The sequence below is a fragment of the Cetorhinus maximus genome, chromosome 20, assembly GCF_964194155.1.
Source record: "Cetorhinus maximus chromosome 20, sCetMax3.hap1.1, whole genome shotgun sequence".
In the NCBI taxonomy this organism is placed as follows: domain Eukaryota; kingdom Metazoa; phylum Chordata; class Chondrichthyes; order Lamniformes; family Cetorhinidae; genus Cetorhinus; species Cetorhinus maximus.
Window position 1 is genome coordinate 50835071 of NC_135898.1, and position 17791 is coordinate 50852861.

The 17791-nt window shown below is 47.6% G+C and overlaps 1 protein-coding gene across 3 annotated transcripts in view; it reads left to right on the top strand.

The window, feature by feature from the left end:
• Window positions 1-17791, top strand: part of hspa12a (heat shock protein 12A) — a 205575-nt gene that overhangs the window by 109441 nt on the left and 78343 nt on the right. For all 3 annotated transcript variants that reach the window (XM_078564662.1, XM_078564660.1, XM_078564661.1), the window contains exon 2: window positions 15860-15942. Coding sequence is in view for 2 of the 3 variants with exons in the window: in XM_078564660.1 (XP_078420786.1) it covers window positions 15860-15942 (83 nt within the window). In the remaining variant the exon portion in view is untranslated. The remainder of the gene's footprint in view (window positions 1-15859; window positions 15943-17791) is intronic.

Below are 17791 nucleotides of genomic sequence, written 5' to 3' on the forward strand. Positions count from 1 at the left end.
CTGCGAGCACTGGTGTTTCCAGGGCTGCCGCTGCGAGCACTGGTGTTTCCAGGGCTGCCGCTGCGAGCACTGGTGTTTCCAGGGCTGCGGCTGCGAGCACTGGTGTTTCCAGGGCTGCCGCTGCGAGCACTGGTGTTTCCAGGGCTGCCGCTGCGAGCACTGGTGTTTCCTGGGCTGCCGCTGCGAGCACTGGTGTTTCCAGGGCTGCCGCTGCGAGCACTGGTGTTTCCAGGGCTGCCGCTGCGAGCACTGGTGTTTCCAGGGCTGCCGCTGCGAGCACTGGTGTTTCCTGGGCTGCCGCTGCGAGCACTGGTGTTTCCAGGGCTGCCGCTGCGAGCACTGGTGTTTCCAGGGCTGCCGCTGCGAGCACTGGTGTTTCCAGGGCTGCCGCTGCGAGCACTGGTGTTTCCAGGGCTGCCGCTGCGAGCACTGGTGTTTCCAGGGCTGCCGCTGCGAGCACTGGTGTTTCCTGGGCTGCCGCTGCGAGCACTGGTGTTTCCAGGGCTGCCGCTGCGAGCACTGGTGTTTCCAGAAGCATATGTTAATCCTGCTTAGCAAATAGCATCTCTATATTTATACATACTATATTTAATATATGTAGAGGTTTATACATGTATACCTTTATGCTGTGCTTCAGCAATGAATGCGACGCAGGACTGGATTTCGGTCCTGGACCTGCTCCCCCAGGGAAACGGTCACTGGCACCAATATTTACAGAGGCGCCCCCTTAATTGTCTTTGAGAAAGGCTTGCCATTCAAATAAGGAGGGCAGGTGAGCCCCTGAAACTGGAGGGCCAATCAGAGATCTACCAGGTTAAAATGGACAGCAGGCTACAAAAGGAAGTAAGGAAGGGAAAGGGTGCTTCAAAATGGAGGCACCCTCTCTTCAGCTTTTTCAAAAAAGTAAAAATCCCATTGCATTAATTATGCTTTCCTGGGAAACATGCCATTTCAATGGCTGACATGCTCTCATTTGCCCACCATGCTGTCACCTCACTGCGTAACCATGCCTGGCGCTATATTTAAAGTGCAGCTGTGCACACACGTCCGGGTGCTTCCAGCCCACAACTGCTGCATGGAAGACATGGCCCCGAAACACAAAATGACTGCAGCCCCCAGGTTTAATGACCCGCGAGTGCCTTTTGGATGCAGTGGAGAATCGCCGTGATGTCCTCTACCCCAACTCTGGCCGCAGGATGGGCAGCAACATCACCAACCCAGCATGGGAGGAGGTCACAGCGGTGGTCAGCGCCAATGCCCTGCAAAAGAGGACAGCCACCCAGTGCTGCAACAGGATGAATGGACTCATCCATTCCACCAGGATAAGTCACTCTTCTCATCACTCTCAACTCACACACACTCAAACCCTTCACACATCCACAGGGATCTCACATCTCATGGGACAACACCACTAACTCTCATACACACCCTCACATCTCCATCAGGCTCATATCCTCTGGATGCAGCAGAAGCCTGCTCACATCAGGGAGAGGTCCCAGACGAGAGTGGGGTGGAGTGGCCCACATTAGGGTCCTCACTCACTTTGATGCTGACTGGTGAGGACATGGTCCGTGCCTGCAGTGATGATGAGGACGTCGGCAAACACCCTCGTGAGGACCCTGTACCACATCATCCCTCTCTAAACATAAATGTGAGTGCTCTCTCTCCTGCTTTTGACTCTGCTGCCATGCACTAATTATCTCTACTTTGGTTCACAGGGAGCCCTGCCAAGCTACCGACACCCTCAGCCAGCCAGTCCTTCGACTCCATCCACGACCTTGTCTCCAGTCAAGAGGACTCCTCCTCCAATGAAGATTTGGAAATAAGCAGCCTGGAAGACCCGTCACAGTGCTCACCCGTACACTGCACCAGCGCAGAGAAACACACCTCAGTGAGACCTTGACCTAGAGAAGGCTTGGGTTCATAATCTGGTGGTCACTGCACAGACATGTGGCCGCAACAGGAGTAGGCAGGTGCAGCCGAGCTCCCCAGCACTTGGAGGACTGCTAGGGGAGAGACACCTGAGGTCCAAGTCAGATGACAAAACTCTGGATTTGGCCTTCCAGCTCATCCTGCAGAGTCAGCAGAAGGCGGGGGAACATCCCGCAGAGCTGTTGGAAGCCCTCAACAGAGTGGCTCATGAATCGGAGGAGTGCGTCCGTCTGCTCTCTGATGAAGAGGTACCCACATGTGCGTGTATGGAGGTCTCCATTGGGAGGATGGTGGATGCCAGGGAGACCCTGGTCCAGCAGATGTGTGCAAACCTGTACTCCATCGCGGGAACCGAGTTCCTGCAGTGGCAACGTGAGATGGAAACGAGGCACCTCCTATGACTTCCCAGATGCTCATTCCCCTCAAGGAGAGTCAGGCTGGGATCCTCGGGCACCAAAGGGAGGAGAAGCGGCAGCTGGACACCCCTGGGTCATCCACTTAGAAATTTTGAGACTGTCCTCTCCCTCCAAGTCCCCTTTGCTTGTGAGCCCCTCAACCTCATCCTATCACTGAAGAGGGAGCAGGTGGCCCACAGGAGGACAGCCAGAGCAAGCCGGGGCCTCGGCTCTCCAGAGGACCCACGCCGAAGGCAACAGGGCCAACCATTGCACAGGCTGTCTCCAGCCCTGCTGCAGATGTCAGGGTAGCATCTAGAAGTCTAAGGTGTTGAAAAGTTAAGAAATTCTGATCACGGTTGGTTGCATTGGTGAACACATTTTGTCACTTTACAATCTGGAAATCAATTCACTTTCACTGAACATTGTGTAATGGTGTCTTTCACCTTCATGGACAGGCTTCGCGAATCCTCCCACTGCATTACACCCCCACCCCCCCCCCCCCCCCCCCACCCCCGGCTAGCAGTTCAGCTGCATGCAGCTGGCCCACTAGTGATTCTTGAGGGAGAAGTGTGTGTGTGTGTGTGGCAGGGCATTTCGGAGCCTTGTGCAAGCACCCTCCCACGTACACAGATCCTTCACTTATTACATTCACCTCAGTGTCCTGAGCATTTTCAATGCTGCCTGCTGGGGTTTGTTTTCAGTTGACCACCTGAGCTGACCTGCATCTCTGCCCACCCACTGATCACACTCCCATGCAGCGCCTGATCTCGCCCACCACGACTTTCGCTTCACTTTCGATTTGGCAAGCATGTTTGTAATAGTTTCCCTTTCACTTCCCCATCCTTTCCCCTTCCGCAGTCACCCACTTCCTTTCCCCCTGGCACCACCTTCCACCTCTCCTCCGTGACCTACCAGCCACAACACTTCTTTCGGGGCTGTCCCGGTGAACATGCACGTTCCCTTACTTCCCGAAAATCCCACCCCCCATTAACATTAACCTCCCTGACCACCTCCTTCCCACCCCCAGGGTCTGTGTCAGCCTCCAAGTGTGTACCAACCACCCTTGCCATCCCTTCAACTGATACCGTCGAACCCTCGCCCTCCCACCCTACCACCTCACTCTGCTCTCAGTCATTCTCACCATTCCCTTGTACAACACCCACCCTCATTTTGCTCCCCAGGAGACAGTTATGGACTCATTAGAGCCCTCCCTTGCACATGCACCTGGAAAATCTCCCCCTGGACCCGTTTCTTGGACCACCCCCCACCCCATGTAACTCCTTCCCCAACCCCCCGGAATCCACCCCCTTAGTCATTCCCCCCACCCCTTGCCGATTCCCCCTATCTTAGTCCTTCCCCCTTTCTCACTCCTTCAAACACGCTTACTACTTCCTCCACCCTTACTCCTTCCCCCTTCTTGACTCCTTCCTCCACCCTTGCTTCTTCCTCCACCCTTACTCCCTCCACTCTCTGCACTCCTTCCTCCCCCGAGACTCCCTCCCCTCTCTGCACATCTACAGGTTCCCCTTTATCCATCTTGCTTGTTACTTCCTCAAAGCACTCTAATAAATTAGTCAAACACTATTTCCCTTTCACAAAACCATGTTGACTCTGCTTGATTGCATTAAGATTTTCTAAGTGCCCTGTCATAATCTCCTTTAATAATAGGTTCCAGCATTTTCCCTATGATTGATATTAGGCTAACTGGCCTATAGTTTCCTGCTTTCTGTGTCTCTCCTTTGTTGAATAGAGGACTTAGATTTTTTATATTCCATCTGATGGGGCATTTCCAGATTCTAGGGAATTTTGGAAAATAAAAAACGATGCTTATACTGTCTCAACAGTCACTTCTTTTAAGGCTCTAAGATGAAGTCCGCCAGGACCTGGGTTCTTGTCAGCCTTTAGTTCTAATAATTTTCTCAGTCCCCTTTCCCTGATGATTGTAACTGTTTTATGTTCTTCCCCCTCTTTCATCTTTTGATTTACAATTATTTCTGGGATGTTATTTTTGTCTTCGACAGTGAAGACATACACACAGGTCTGGATTTTTCCAACATCATTGCATCCGCCATTTTTATGGGGTAGGAGTGGGGGCAGGTCGCATTCTGCACATGCGCATTTCGTGGAGGCAGCCTGTTTAAATTAGAAGCTGTCTCTGCTTGTGTTTGATTCTGGTGTCACAGGTGTGTGAAATGCAATGTGTGCAAATCAGACCTGGTAGGAGGAGATTTGAAATATGGATTTGTTTGGATAGCCAGGGTACTCTCTTGAAGAGATGCAGGGACCCCTTTGGAATTTGCTTTAAATTTGCATTAACTGCCCCAGAATTGGCAAGAACTCAATTCCAACTGTCTGGCTTTAACCCAAGGGAGTAAGGGGGTGGGGCTGCTGGACTTGCAGGGCAATATTTTTTGCCCCTCCTGATTTTTTGCACCCAGGTGCCGGGAAGAATTTTGAGCTTGCAAAGGATGCATTGCATTTCATGTGAAGGAAGATATAAGATGGGCTTGGCATCCTCGCACAGAGAGCCAAGGTAGCCAGTCACCATGAGCTGCCAGAGGCCAGAGGGTGGGCAAAACGTCAGGAGGAAGAGTCAGTGCCACGTGCACCAGAAAGAAGGAGGAGGAGAGTCAGGACAACCAGATACTTCCCTATGGGAAGGGTGTACCAACCTCGGATGTCATATCTCAATATGACGCAGAACCAGTGCCAAAGACGACTGAAGTTAAGCCATGAAGTGGTCGCCGACATATGTCTCATTGTCCAGCAACAACTAGAGCTACACTCTGTCAACCCCATGCTCCAGAGGCTGTAGTGGTAACCATCTCTCTCAATTTTTATGCCTCAGGCTCTTTCCAGGGCTCAGCAAAAGACCTGTGTGGCATATGGCAGTCAGCAGCACAAGCTGCATTAAGGCAGTAACTAATACTCTGTTTGCTTGTGTGGGGGAGCACATTAATTTCTTTGCTAACTTGGCATCTCAGTCGCAGAGAGCACAGTCAGGCTTCCCTCAGGTGCAGGCTGTTATTCATTGCACCCAGTCATGATAAAGGCTCCAATTCAGCACCTGGACACCTTCGTCAACTGAAAGTCCTTCCACTCATTCAATGTCCAGGTCGTTTGGGACCACAACAAGGTTTTCCTTCAAGTGTGTGCAAGGTTCCCTGATAGCTGCCATGATTCCTTCATTTTGAGGAGTTCCCTAATCCCTCAGCTATTTCAGACACCTTCGCAGATCAGTGGTTGGCTTCTAGGAAACTTGGTTAATGACCCCCTTTAGGAGCTCTCAAACTGAGGCAGGGCACAATTACAACAGCAGCCATGTTGTTACAAGGAGGACAATCGAGCAGGCCAGGTGCCTCGATCACTCAGGTGGAGCCCTGCAGTATGCCTCAGCAAGGGCTTCAAAAATAGTAGTGGCGTGTTGCATGCTGTACAACATTATGCTATGGAGGGGCCTACAACTTTAAGATGGTAATGCCATGGGCAGAGCTCCAACCTCCAGAGGAGGATGAGGAAGTCCCTGTCCATTCTGACGATTCTGAACCAGAGGAGCATGAGGAGGCTGCCAATGGCAGAGCAGTGTAGCCAGGGCTGACTCTGTACAGGAGGAGCCCATCACCAGATGTGTGCTTGTAAAACCGATTCGCATAGGGTCCTCCGATCTCTCACTTGCTATCAGCCAGTCCCTGATGAGCGACTTCCAAATAAAGAACCTTTTACTTTGACGCCACAATTATTCAGGAATGCCCATCCCCAACAAAGGAGAGAAACAACATCAATAAGTTTGACTCAGTCAAATTAAAATGGCTGCAACCCTCAAAATCATAATCATGGGCCTCAGCATATTGCAAACAAACCTGGTAATAAGTCCTTCACAACCTGGCCCTCTCACATAAATACCAGTGCCTGTGAATGAGGCATCAAAGCTGCCGCCCTGTCCACACTCAAACCATGTCCACAAAGCTGAGAGTACCATTATGACTTAAGACTTCACACCTAATACATGCTGATTGTACGTGCCAATATACATGCAGATAAGGCATATTGTGCTGGATCAGTGCATAACTGTGCTCTTTGAATGAACTTGTGCCCTATACATTCCGGGCACTCCCTTCTCAGTCTATACGGCAATGAGGAGCATGGTGGCCGGTCTCATCATGCCAGCATCTTTTGGGGATCCTCCTTCAGACTGCGGCCCCTGCATCTCTGCATGGGCAGCTATGGTCACTGGCACCTGTGGAGCAGATGATGGCTGTGGCATTGGGGCTGGGGAGGTGGACGAAGATCAGGGTGCTGAGAAACTCATGGTACCATCACCCTCCACAATGTCTTCCACAGCCTTGGGTTGGCCTTCAGGTGGGGTTAATGGGGCTGGCTGTTGGTACACAGCAGTCTTCCATTCCAGCAACCGCTGTGCCAACAGTGCGACTGTTTAAGCTATGAAGCTCCTCATATATTCCATGCATGTCAGCACCCCTACTCTTAGTGGACTGATCCATATCTGTTGCTGATTGTCCAAATACTGCACCCCAAAAGGTGACTCGAGGCACCACGTTGCTGCCCACTGGACCATCATGCCTTTCCTCCCTGCTCCAAAAGGGTTTTGCACAAATGTCTCTGACTCTGACACATACTCCCGGACTCTGATGCGGTGACTTTCACCCTATACCACACCCGTGCTTCATCCCTCTGATATGCTGGTATCCGAGTTGGTGGCTTGTGGGCTAGTCAGATGTGACGCTGCCTTTTTCTCCCCTTGATGACCAAGGGATGATCTGGCCCAGGGTGGGTGAGGGAGCAGAGCTGAAACCTATGTCAAGCACAAAAGGAGATATTTAGGTATAGTCCTTCTCATTATGAATACACTCTCTGATGCACAACACTGCCTTAACCATGCCCACACTGCCAACCCCATCCTTACATTCCCTCTCATGCCAACGTCCCTTGTGCTCAGTGCATTGACAGCATGACCTCCTCTATTACCACCATGTTCCAAGGTGCATTTACCATCGCTTTTATCACCTGCTACCCGTAGTTCACCATCACCAATAAACAGCTGCTCAGGAACCCTGGCTATTTTCATGGCCATCTGTTCCATCAAGTGAATTGGCAAAGCCAGGCTGACCAATCCCCAGTCCAGGCCATCGTCTTGACATCTTTCACCCTCTTTGACTGCAACAACAACAGGGCCTGATGTATTGTGCATGCAGGGATATTTCTCTCTACTGTGTTTGCACGTCACATCTGTTCTATGTGCGCCTACATGAGCAGCCTACAAATACAAGCCTCAATGCAATAGCAGAGGTAGTGCCAATTCCTACAACTTAACTGCAGCATGCAGATCTGACCCTTCCCTTGGACCTCTGTGTGGATGAGCCAAGCTACTCACCTTGCCGGAATGCAATAAGTCATTAAACCTTTTTTGGCATTGTAGCCACGATCTCTCGTGGTCTCCTGCAGCGCTTACTGCAACTATAATTTGAATCCAGGCTTCGTTTGTGGTTGTTGGTGGATTATGTTGGCCAGCAGGATACAGGACTGCCTCCTCTTGACTAATACTTGCAGGTCCTAATCTGAGAAGCGTGGGACAGCTGGACCCATGCCTTCTCCAGAGTCTGTGTGACATCCGATCAACACAAATGTAAGGTGGAAAGGATTGTGAGCCATTCAGCTTACAATACTCTCATTCACGTTTGAGTGCTTACATGCACCAACCATTTTCACTGTATAATCAACGAGTACTCGAAAGGTGGGGAGAAGAAAATGGCTTGGCACAGATGCATTGTGCAATGGGTGTTGTGGCTGTCACTCCAAGGTAGCATGCTGTGCTCCTCGACCACCTATACCTTGCTGATTTACTCCCTCTTAGTCACACTGTTATGCTGTGACAGTGTGCAGCTGCGAGAGAACTGGTCGAGGGTCAACTATGCGGTCACATCCTGATAGATGGGTGACCATGGTACTATTCATCACTCATCCATTGAGTCTTGGCAGCTAACTATATGACTGCAGAATATCTTTACCAGGTAGTGGTGCAAAGACAATTCCATCTCCATGGCTGTGTCTTGTGAATCCACTCCATGATTTCAGTTGTTCAGGGCAATACACTGTGAATAGGCAGCAACAATTTTTCCTAGGGAAAGCCCTTGATGGGCCATCCGTTCTAGCGTCAGCAACCAGTTGGACAACATTTACAAAGTTCCCACTCACCTGACAAGTCAAATACATCTCCTCCGAAGAACAGGGACCCACCTCTGAAAGGCCCGCTGTTCATATGCGCCCGAGTCGCCCAACCCATGCCAGGCCTGCCTCCAACCCCACACTGCAGGCAGAATCTTCTGGGCCTGAATCTTCTGGTCGGCGTGGGGGGACGGGCCCTGGTCGGCGTGCGGGGACGGGCCCTGGTCGGCGTGCGGGGACGGGCCCTGGTCGGCGTGCGGGGACGGGCCCTGGTCGGCGTGGGGGGACGGGCCCTGGTCGGCGTGCGGGGACGGGCCCTGGTCGGCGTGCGGGGACGGGCCCTGGTCGGCGTGCGGGGACGGGCCCTGGTCGGCGTGCGGGGACGGGCCCTGGTCGGCGTGCGGGGACGGGCCCTGGTCGGCGTGGGGGGACGGGCCCTGGTCGGCGTGGGGGGACGGGCCCTGGTCGGCGTGCGGGGACGGGCCCTGGTCGGCGTGCGGGGACGGGCCCTGGTCGGCATGGGGGGACGGGCCCTGGTCGGCGTGCGGGGACGGGCCCTGGTCGGCGTGCGGGGACGGGCCCTGGTCGGCGTGCGGGGACGGGCCCTGGTCGGCGTGCGGGGACGGGCCCTGGTTGGCGTGCGGGGACGGGCCCCGCTCGTCGATGCACAAGATGACGCACGGGACGTCGTGCATGCATCCCGACGCCCCCGTGCGTCATTCCGACCTTCAGTTCGCCGGGCGCACCAGAATCGGCTGCGTGCCTGCCGAACTGTCAAAGGCCTATTAAGGCCATTTAAATACCAACTGAAATAATTAACAGGGCTGCCCATCCAACCTTAAGGTTGGTGGGCAGGTGAAGAGCCCAGGCGGCCTTCGCATTTTTCATGGAACCTCATCCACAGGTGGGATGAGGTTTCATGAAGGGTTTATAAATGTAATAAAAATTTTTAGTAAAATTCATTGACATGTCCCAGCTCATGTGACACATGTGCGAAAGAGCGCAGGCCCCGACTCTCCCTCCTCCCCCGCCCGCACAGGGAGCGCTGAGCGCTTCCGGTTGCGCGTCACGCTGGGAGGGCCCATGTAAAATGGCAGTGCTCAGCCGATCGCCGCCCGCCCCAGCCCAGCCCGCATGATGGGGAGAAAATTCTCCCCCTGGTCTTGCCAGCAGTAGGAATCGTGGCAGGTGGGCAAACTTAATTTGGTGGGAGGCAAAAGATCCGTTTCCTAACGGTGGGATGAACTGTCGGTATTTTGTTCTCGGGACTTGCAAGGCAAGTTAAAGGAGGGTTGAGCTCCCTGACAAACGATGTCAGGAACCCCATCTGCATTCATCAGCATTTTATGCATGCTTATTAAAAGGCTGCCTTGCCAGAATTAAGTTTCCCCTCCAAATTATGTTCCCCGTCAGTAGGAATTTAGAACGTTCAGTTTTATGACTATATAAGTAGTGCGCACCTGGCGAACTTCACTTCATCCATGACTTTGAGGTTAACAGATGCTGCTTTTGCCTTCCTGGGGCCCATTTAGAGCCTTGGCCGTATCAGGTGCTGGTAGCACAAGCACAGGACCAGCAGGGAAGGGTGGGACAGAGGCAGGGCTACGGTGGGGAAAGAACAGTGGGGAAGGGTGGAAGTCTGTCCGTGGAAGGCTGCCAGACTGTCCGGGGCATGTTAGAAGGCTCAGCATATCACGCATGTCTTGGTTCCATCTGGGTGCCCTTTAAATGTGGTGTCAGGACCTTCAACCCCATGAGGTAACAACAGCAGGGCGGACGAGTTTCTTTTCACCCCAGCATGAGGTTTGCTGTGCTCTGCACAGATGCATAAATAATGAGCTGAACGGCTCAAGATTGTGCATGCTCAACCGTCCTGCCGCACAACGGGAATCACTCCAACTTCCCTGCCCGCCACCGAACGTAAACTTCAGAGCAGAAAATTCCACGCTATGTCTGGGATCGCCTCCCCCCTACCCCCCCCCCCCCCCCCCCCCCCCCCAAGACTCCTATTATAGTCTGTGCCCCTGTTTGGGGCCACATTTATAGATGTTGGGTTCGCAGAGCCTGACTGCACCCGACGCAAGGACGAAAATCCAGGTCCAAGTGTCTGTTCAATGCACCCGCCATTTCCTTATTTTCGATTTATTAAATCACCAGGCTCCCTCGAGAAGAGCAATGCTCACGTTAGTTACTCTTCTTTCCCTTTTTAAACACCTGTAGAGACTCTTATTATCTGTTTTTATATTTGTTCTTGTTGTTGAACTGCTACAGTCCATGTCTTGAAGATTCTCCCACAATATTGTTCACTCCAAGATTTTGATCCAGCAACAACAAAAGTGATATATGTCCAAGCCGTGATTGTATATGACTTAGTGTTTGACTTGGAGGGAACTTGAAGGATGTATTCCAAGACACCTAAGTGTTGCTCATCAACCTCTGTTGCCTGCCCCTGCCTAGCTATTGTACAACCTTAGCTTTCTTTCATTGCGCTTCATGTGCATCTATACCTCAGCATGGCATATAGCCAAGCAGTCACTTGGCACACTCACGTCCCACAGCTTACTGCTCTAAAGAAGAGTCATATGAACTCGAAACATTAACTCTGTTTCTCTCTCTACAGATGCTGCCAGACTTGCTGAGTTTTTCCAGCATTTTTTGGTTTTATTTCAGATTTCCAGCGTTCACAGTATTTTGCTTATATAATATGAACATCCAAATTGGCACAAGACAGGTATCAATGGTGTCATGTGCACAGGAAAATTCAGCAGTGTGACACATTGGATATGTCATTCCAATGTGTGGGAAGGAAGATGCAAGTATTGTCATGCTGACTAACATATCAGTCATCTGCTTGATGTAACATGGACAACAAATTAGCTGATATCGTAGTGCTGCTGGGAATGAGCTAGAAGCATAACAGTTAGGGGGGGCAGTGATAATTTTGAAAGACACCAGAGATGCTGCCCTTGGCAAAGCTCTGCAACTGGCTCCCTACTGAACTGGAGCAAGTTGTGGCAGTTCACATAGGTCATGGTCATATGGGTGTGCCAAGGTCTGCAGATATGGTATGGTGCCAACTGATTGCTTTGGAATACCTACTTTAATCCTGTGCCACTTCTGTTGTGAGATACTGTATTTGAGGTACTTGAAAACAAACTTACTAAAAGGAGGAAATAAAAACTGACTGCAAAAAATTGTTGCAAAGTATATTGGCAACAAAAATAGCAGAAGTATATAAGCAAACTTTCAAAAACAGGAATGTAAAAACTTAAGACCATAAGACATAGGAGCAGAAATAGGCCATTCGGACCATCGAGTCTTCACCACCATTCAATGAGATCATGGCAGATCTGATAATCCTCAACTCCACTTTCCTACCTTTTCCCCATAACCTTTGATTCTCTTACTTACTTACAGATTAAAAATCTGCCCATCTCAGCCTTGAATATACTTAACGACCCAGCCTCTACAGCCCTCTGTGGTAAAGAATTCCACAGATTAACAACTCAGAGAGAAGAAATTCCTCCTTATTTCTTTTAAATGGGCGCCCCCTTACTCTGATGTTATGCCCTCTGGTCCTAGACTCTCCCACAAGGGGAAACAACCTTCCAGCATCTACCCTGTCAAGCTCCCTAAGAATAATATATATTTCAATAAGGTCGCTTCTCATTCTTCTAAACTCCAATGAGTAGAGGCTCTACCTACTCAACCTCTCCTCATAAGAAAATCCCTCCATAACTTGGATCAACCTAGAGAATCTTCTATGGACTGCCTCCAGTGCCAGTACAACTTCAACATGAACAAAAATCTGAGGCACTTTAAGTACTATTTTGCAGATGAGTCTTTCCAAATAGATGCACAAGCGTAAAAGAGCAAACCAATCAGGTGGGGAAAAGTCACCTGATTGAGCTTTTGAAGTTTTTGTAGTCTTAAGTAGGTTATCTGTATATATTTATTAATTACAAGAGCTATGTACATATATACAGTGAAGAGTTCAAGCTAGGAGCTGTCTCCATGCTTGGTTGTACACACAACTCTCAAACACTAGTCTGACCCCTAGGTGTGGGTCATGTGCTCTCTAACATCACTGTGGGCAGTAGTGTACTCAGTCCCACATTAACCCTATATGTGTCAGACCCTTGTACTGCATTACGCAACAAGTCTGCTGCCTTGATGAAGCTAAGGCACAAAATAGGAAGATGTACTTCAGTTCACTAAATGAAGCAGACTGCAGAATAGCAGTCTGATGAGCAACTGGCAGAAGGGCCATGATTCTATTGGCCCCAGAGGGTGTTGTGGGAGGCGGGGTAGCTGGTAAAATCATGGGATGGGGGACTGGTTGGATCAGCTTTCCCCCACACCATGGAGCATTTTACCAGCACCGGGGATGGGACATGGACAGGTTGCCCGCCCCAACCCAACTGACATATGTAAAGGCCCAATTTTACACGTCAATGGCAGGGAGCACACCCCCCCTCCCCCCCATGTGGGGAGGTGGAAACCCAGGAGGGAATGTTTCATGGGTCAAAGAAGAGGCTGTGAGCAGGGAAGGCAGCACCCACAGTCCCAATGACCTGCTGGGTGGGGCCAGCCCTCCAACACTTGTCACAGTGATTTTAAAAAAAAATTTACTTACCTGGCCCATCTCCCAAGGCTTCCTGCATACCTCAGCAGTGACCATCTCTCCTGGTGGCACTGCTGAAGCTTCAGAGCTACTGCCTCTGATCAGGCCAGCAGCATCAGGAGCCCATCTGCTCTTCTTAATTGGACGGCGGGTACACAGGCAGCTAGTCAGGACGCTACCTATGGTAAAAATGCCGAGTAGGTCATATTGCCAGCAAGTGTGGGTTCCAGACCCACGTTTTAACCCAACACTGGGTTCCGATGACCTCCTAAAATTCAGCCCAAAAACTATACTCCAGATTCTGCACCCTTCCTGCACCCATTTCCTGTCTTCCATTATTAGTAACAGCATCCCTTTCCAGTTATGTACTACATTGATGAATATTAAAACAGTTCTGATCAGAAACAGGCTGTTTTTGTTAAGGCTTGTATCTAGGTTCCTTTAGGGTGTTAGACATTTTTTTTAGATCAGCCTAAAGATACTTTACAATTAAGGTACTTTTTTATCGTAGTTCTAGTGCTTCTGAATGTTCATGAACAGCTGATCTAAAGGTTTTTAATAATTACATTTCATTATTTTAGACCTCTTATGTAAACATCACTAAAATGGATATTTCTAATATCCATATATGATTTTTAAAAAAGTGTTTACTGAGTCTGTTTTTTTGAATTCAACATGTTGACATGCAAAACATTCATAGTATGCAATTTATACAATAAGAGATGATTCTAGGCCATACATCCAAATAACATTTAGTTAAAGTATTCTCATTTATGCTAACAGTTAAAGTACTGCACCATTACACTGCCAGCTCTTTGTTAGCAAGCAGTCTGATCTTTCATCTCATGTAACAACCAACATCAGAGAGCTTCGGCTTTTTCCAAAAGACCTTTCCTTTCTTTAATTTTCTCCTTCCTGTCGACCTCCTAAAGGAACTGACTCCTTGCTATGGTATAGTAGCCGCCAGCCTCCATTACGTCCCCGAAGATGTTCATCCTTCAGACGTGTTCCTTTACTGACACTGTTACTGGCGGTGGTATATTTGGCTAGGGAAAGCTTCAAGACTGAAAACAAGCCAACATCTGCACAGCAGGATCAGAGTGGAATCATTATTTTTTTTTATCTAAGCTTAGTGTTTACAATCAAAGCCTCAACTTTAAAATTGATTACAGATAAACTTAAAAAAAAAACAAAATGAGTATTAAACATTTTCATAAGTACAAAGAGACATGGGGACAGGGGTTGGAGGGAGCGAATGCTCTGTCTAGACTAAAAGGCTTTTAATTTTCATTTGGGAAGTAAACAGTTGTAGTTTATACACCTTTGGAAATTTGCAGTTACAAATGGTTCCTTTGTTACTAACAGAAAATATTTTTGCTTCAGATAGCTGTAAATTTATACAGCTGAATGATGCATCTTGAAAGGTTCAAAAAGCTCGTCAAAAAAATAAATCACTGCTTTTCATTCCAAAGCACAGTATTAATTGTGAAGGCCTCAGTCAAGAGGAAGCTGACAGGAAGTACACTATTATATTTCTCTAGTTTCAAAGACATCAAAACGAACCCATCATATCCACATGGAGGAAGCATTTGCTGCTGTTAATCCATTAGTCACAGTTTCAAGCACTGAACCCTTTCACTAAACTAATAACTCTGTGGTTGAAGAATATATTTCTTTTTTACTTTTGGCAATTTACTTTTATTGTTGCTAAATTCACACCCTGTAAAAAGATGTCCAAAGGTGGTTTTATCTCCATAATATATTATCAGCTGTATCCATGTAGTGCTGTGCCATTACTGCCAGCAGTTATCAATAGAAAGGATACAAATTCCTTGACCCCAACAATGCTCTCAGCCCAAATGCTCTTGACAGCTGCAGCTGAATGCAAAACATGGACTTCCATTTTTTTGGTCCTCTAATGAACCCATGGCTGGAATAACTGCACTTAACAGAAAACTGGGAGAGCAGCGTTTTATTTTATTTCATTTTATGGCTATCCCCTTGGGGACTGGTCTACTGGGGTCCTAGCAATAACATTAAATGCTGTAAAACCTACTGGATCACTTAAAGAATCGGTGATCCTGAGCATTTCGTTGCTCTATAACAGGTAGTTCTGAATCAGATGCATTTTTCAATATCTTAGGGGGTAATTTTGACTTTGTGTAATAATATAAAATAATCTTGATTTAACCACTCATTATACAGTTCCTAATTTTAATTTCTGCAATTGTCCGATTTGAATTATTCTATTTTGAAGTCATTTTTAGCAGCATCTCTGCTTGTTCCAGGTAAGCACAGTGACGGCTATTACGTGAATCTGCTTGTAAGAACAAATCTTTTTTTATTTAAAAAATAGATACATTTCATAATAACGTCTCTAGGTAATTTGAGATAAGGACCCAATCGGAATCTGAGTTCAATTGTTCAATTAGTGTGCAAAACTGAAATAAAATGATAACATGATGGAAATCTACAGCAGGCTCATCAACAGCCATAAAAAGAAATAATTTAGCACTTCAGCTGAACAGCCTTTAGCTAAAGAATATTTCAAGTTTTTTTCCTTAAAAGTTTAACTTGCAAATCAAATAAAACTGATTATTTCTCAGATTTCAACAGGTAAATCAAAATCATTTACTCCAATCTTGTTTTATAATTCTGTGTTCTCTTTGCAATTTCTTTTTAAAGATTGAACCATGACCTAATGTTGCTTACCTCTCCACAGAAAATGCCTCTTCAACTTATCCATCGCCAGCTAAAAGCCTGGGAGAGCCTGGTATCACCCCACTTAGCCCTTCAATATCTCCAGTAAGAGCATGCTTTCTTTCTCTTCAAATCGCTCACATTTCTTTTGATACATTATTACTGTTTGAGATTTCAGTCAGAGCAGAATTAATAGTTGTCAATAATGCTGCTATTAATGATGTTGATAACAATTAGGACATTTACTTTATGGTACTTTTGTCCTGATGTAATGATACAGAATTGTTCCAAGTTCGGGTATATGTTTTTTTTTATAGTTATTATTCAGAATGTAATCAATTGTTAAAACTGGTAACTCACTGGTTAGAGGCAGCTTGACAAAACTAAAACCTGAATGTGAGTTTTTGAAGCTTTGTCAGCGATGCAGAGCCTCAGTAGTGGCAGGTTGGAAACCAGACCCCAGCTCCATATCCCAGACATACGTGACACATCCAATTTTGTAATGTGAGATTTTTGGGAGTCTGAATGAGAAAGTGCACGAGGTATGAACTAACCTTATTTAAATAATATATTTATGAAAAAAGAGACCTTGCAAATTCCATGACATTGGTCAAAAGACCCCAGCTCTACTGTACACCTTGTCAATAGAAAATTGTTCATTATGAAGTTACAGGAAAAACCTGCTGAATTTATGGTTATGCTGAATTTAGGTAAGACACCTGTTAGACCCCAGCTGCAGTATTGTGTACAGCTCTGAGCTCCATATTACAGGAAGGATGTGAACGCATTGGAGAGAGTGCAGAAGAGGTTTACAGGAATAGTTCCAGGGATGAGAAACTTCAGTTACGGAGATAGACTGGGGAGGTTGGGACTGTTCCCCTTGGAGAGAAGCAGGCTAAGTGGAGATTTGGTAGAAATGTTCAAAATCATGAGGGATGGACAGAGTAGATAGGGAGAAGCTGTTCCCACTCGTACAAGGATCAAGAATAAAAGGGCACAGATTTAAAGTGATTTGCAAAAGAAGCAAATGTAACGCGAGAAAAAACTTTTTCACACAACGAGTGGTTCAGGTCTCGAATGCACTGCCTGGAAATGTGGTAGAGGCAGTTTCAATTGAGGCATTTAAGAGGGCATTATATATTTGAATAGAAACAATGTATAGAGGTACGGGGAAAAGGCAGGGCAAAGGCATTAGGTCATAATGTCATTTGAAGAGCCGGTACAGGAGCAATGGGCCAAATGGCCTCCTTCTGTGCTGATAAAATTCTATGATTCTGTATAGCACTTTTCATGTCCCCAGGGTATCCCAAAAAGCTTTACAGCCAATGAAGCTTTCTTGAAGTGTAGTTACTGTTATAAGATTGGTTTGTTGGGTGATAATTGTTGACCAGAACTTCGGGAGAACTCCTCTGTCCTCCTTCAAATAATGCCCTTGGATCTTTTAAGTTTGCATGAGAGGGAAGACTATGCTAGCTATTACAGTTGACTTACTGTCAACTTTCAGCACTTACGCAGTTCTTTCTGTAACTGAGAAAGTCACTGTGATATTAAGCCTCTATCCAAGAGGTCCCCTTTAGACCATTGACAAAACTGATAAATTTGCTAAGAAAGCTTGTTGTTGGCTTCATTGGTTCTCCCAAGCTTCAAAATCAGCTGCACTCATAGAAATCATAATCCATCTTGATTCAATACTGGAATTAGTCTGTTCATCTGAAGTTTTGGTGAATAGTCAAGCCACTCAATTTAAACACAGGTCCCTTGGGAAATATGTGATTGGAAGTCTTTTTTGAACATTATGTATTAGAATTGCTCAGTCTGATCATATTTTGCATCTATCGGTTCACCTTTTACTAATCGGAAGGCAGCTCACCACCACCTTCTCAAGGGCAAACAGGGACGGGCAATAAATGCTGGCCTAGCCAGTGACACCCACATCCTGTAAATGAATTTTAAA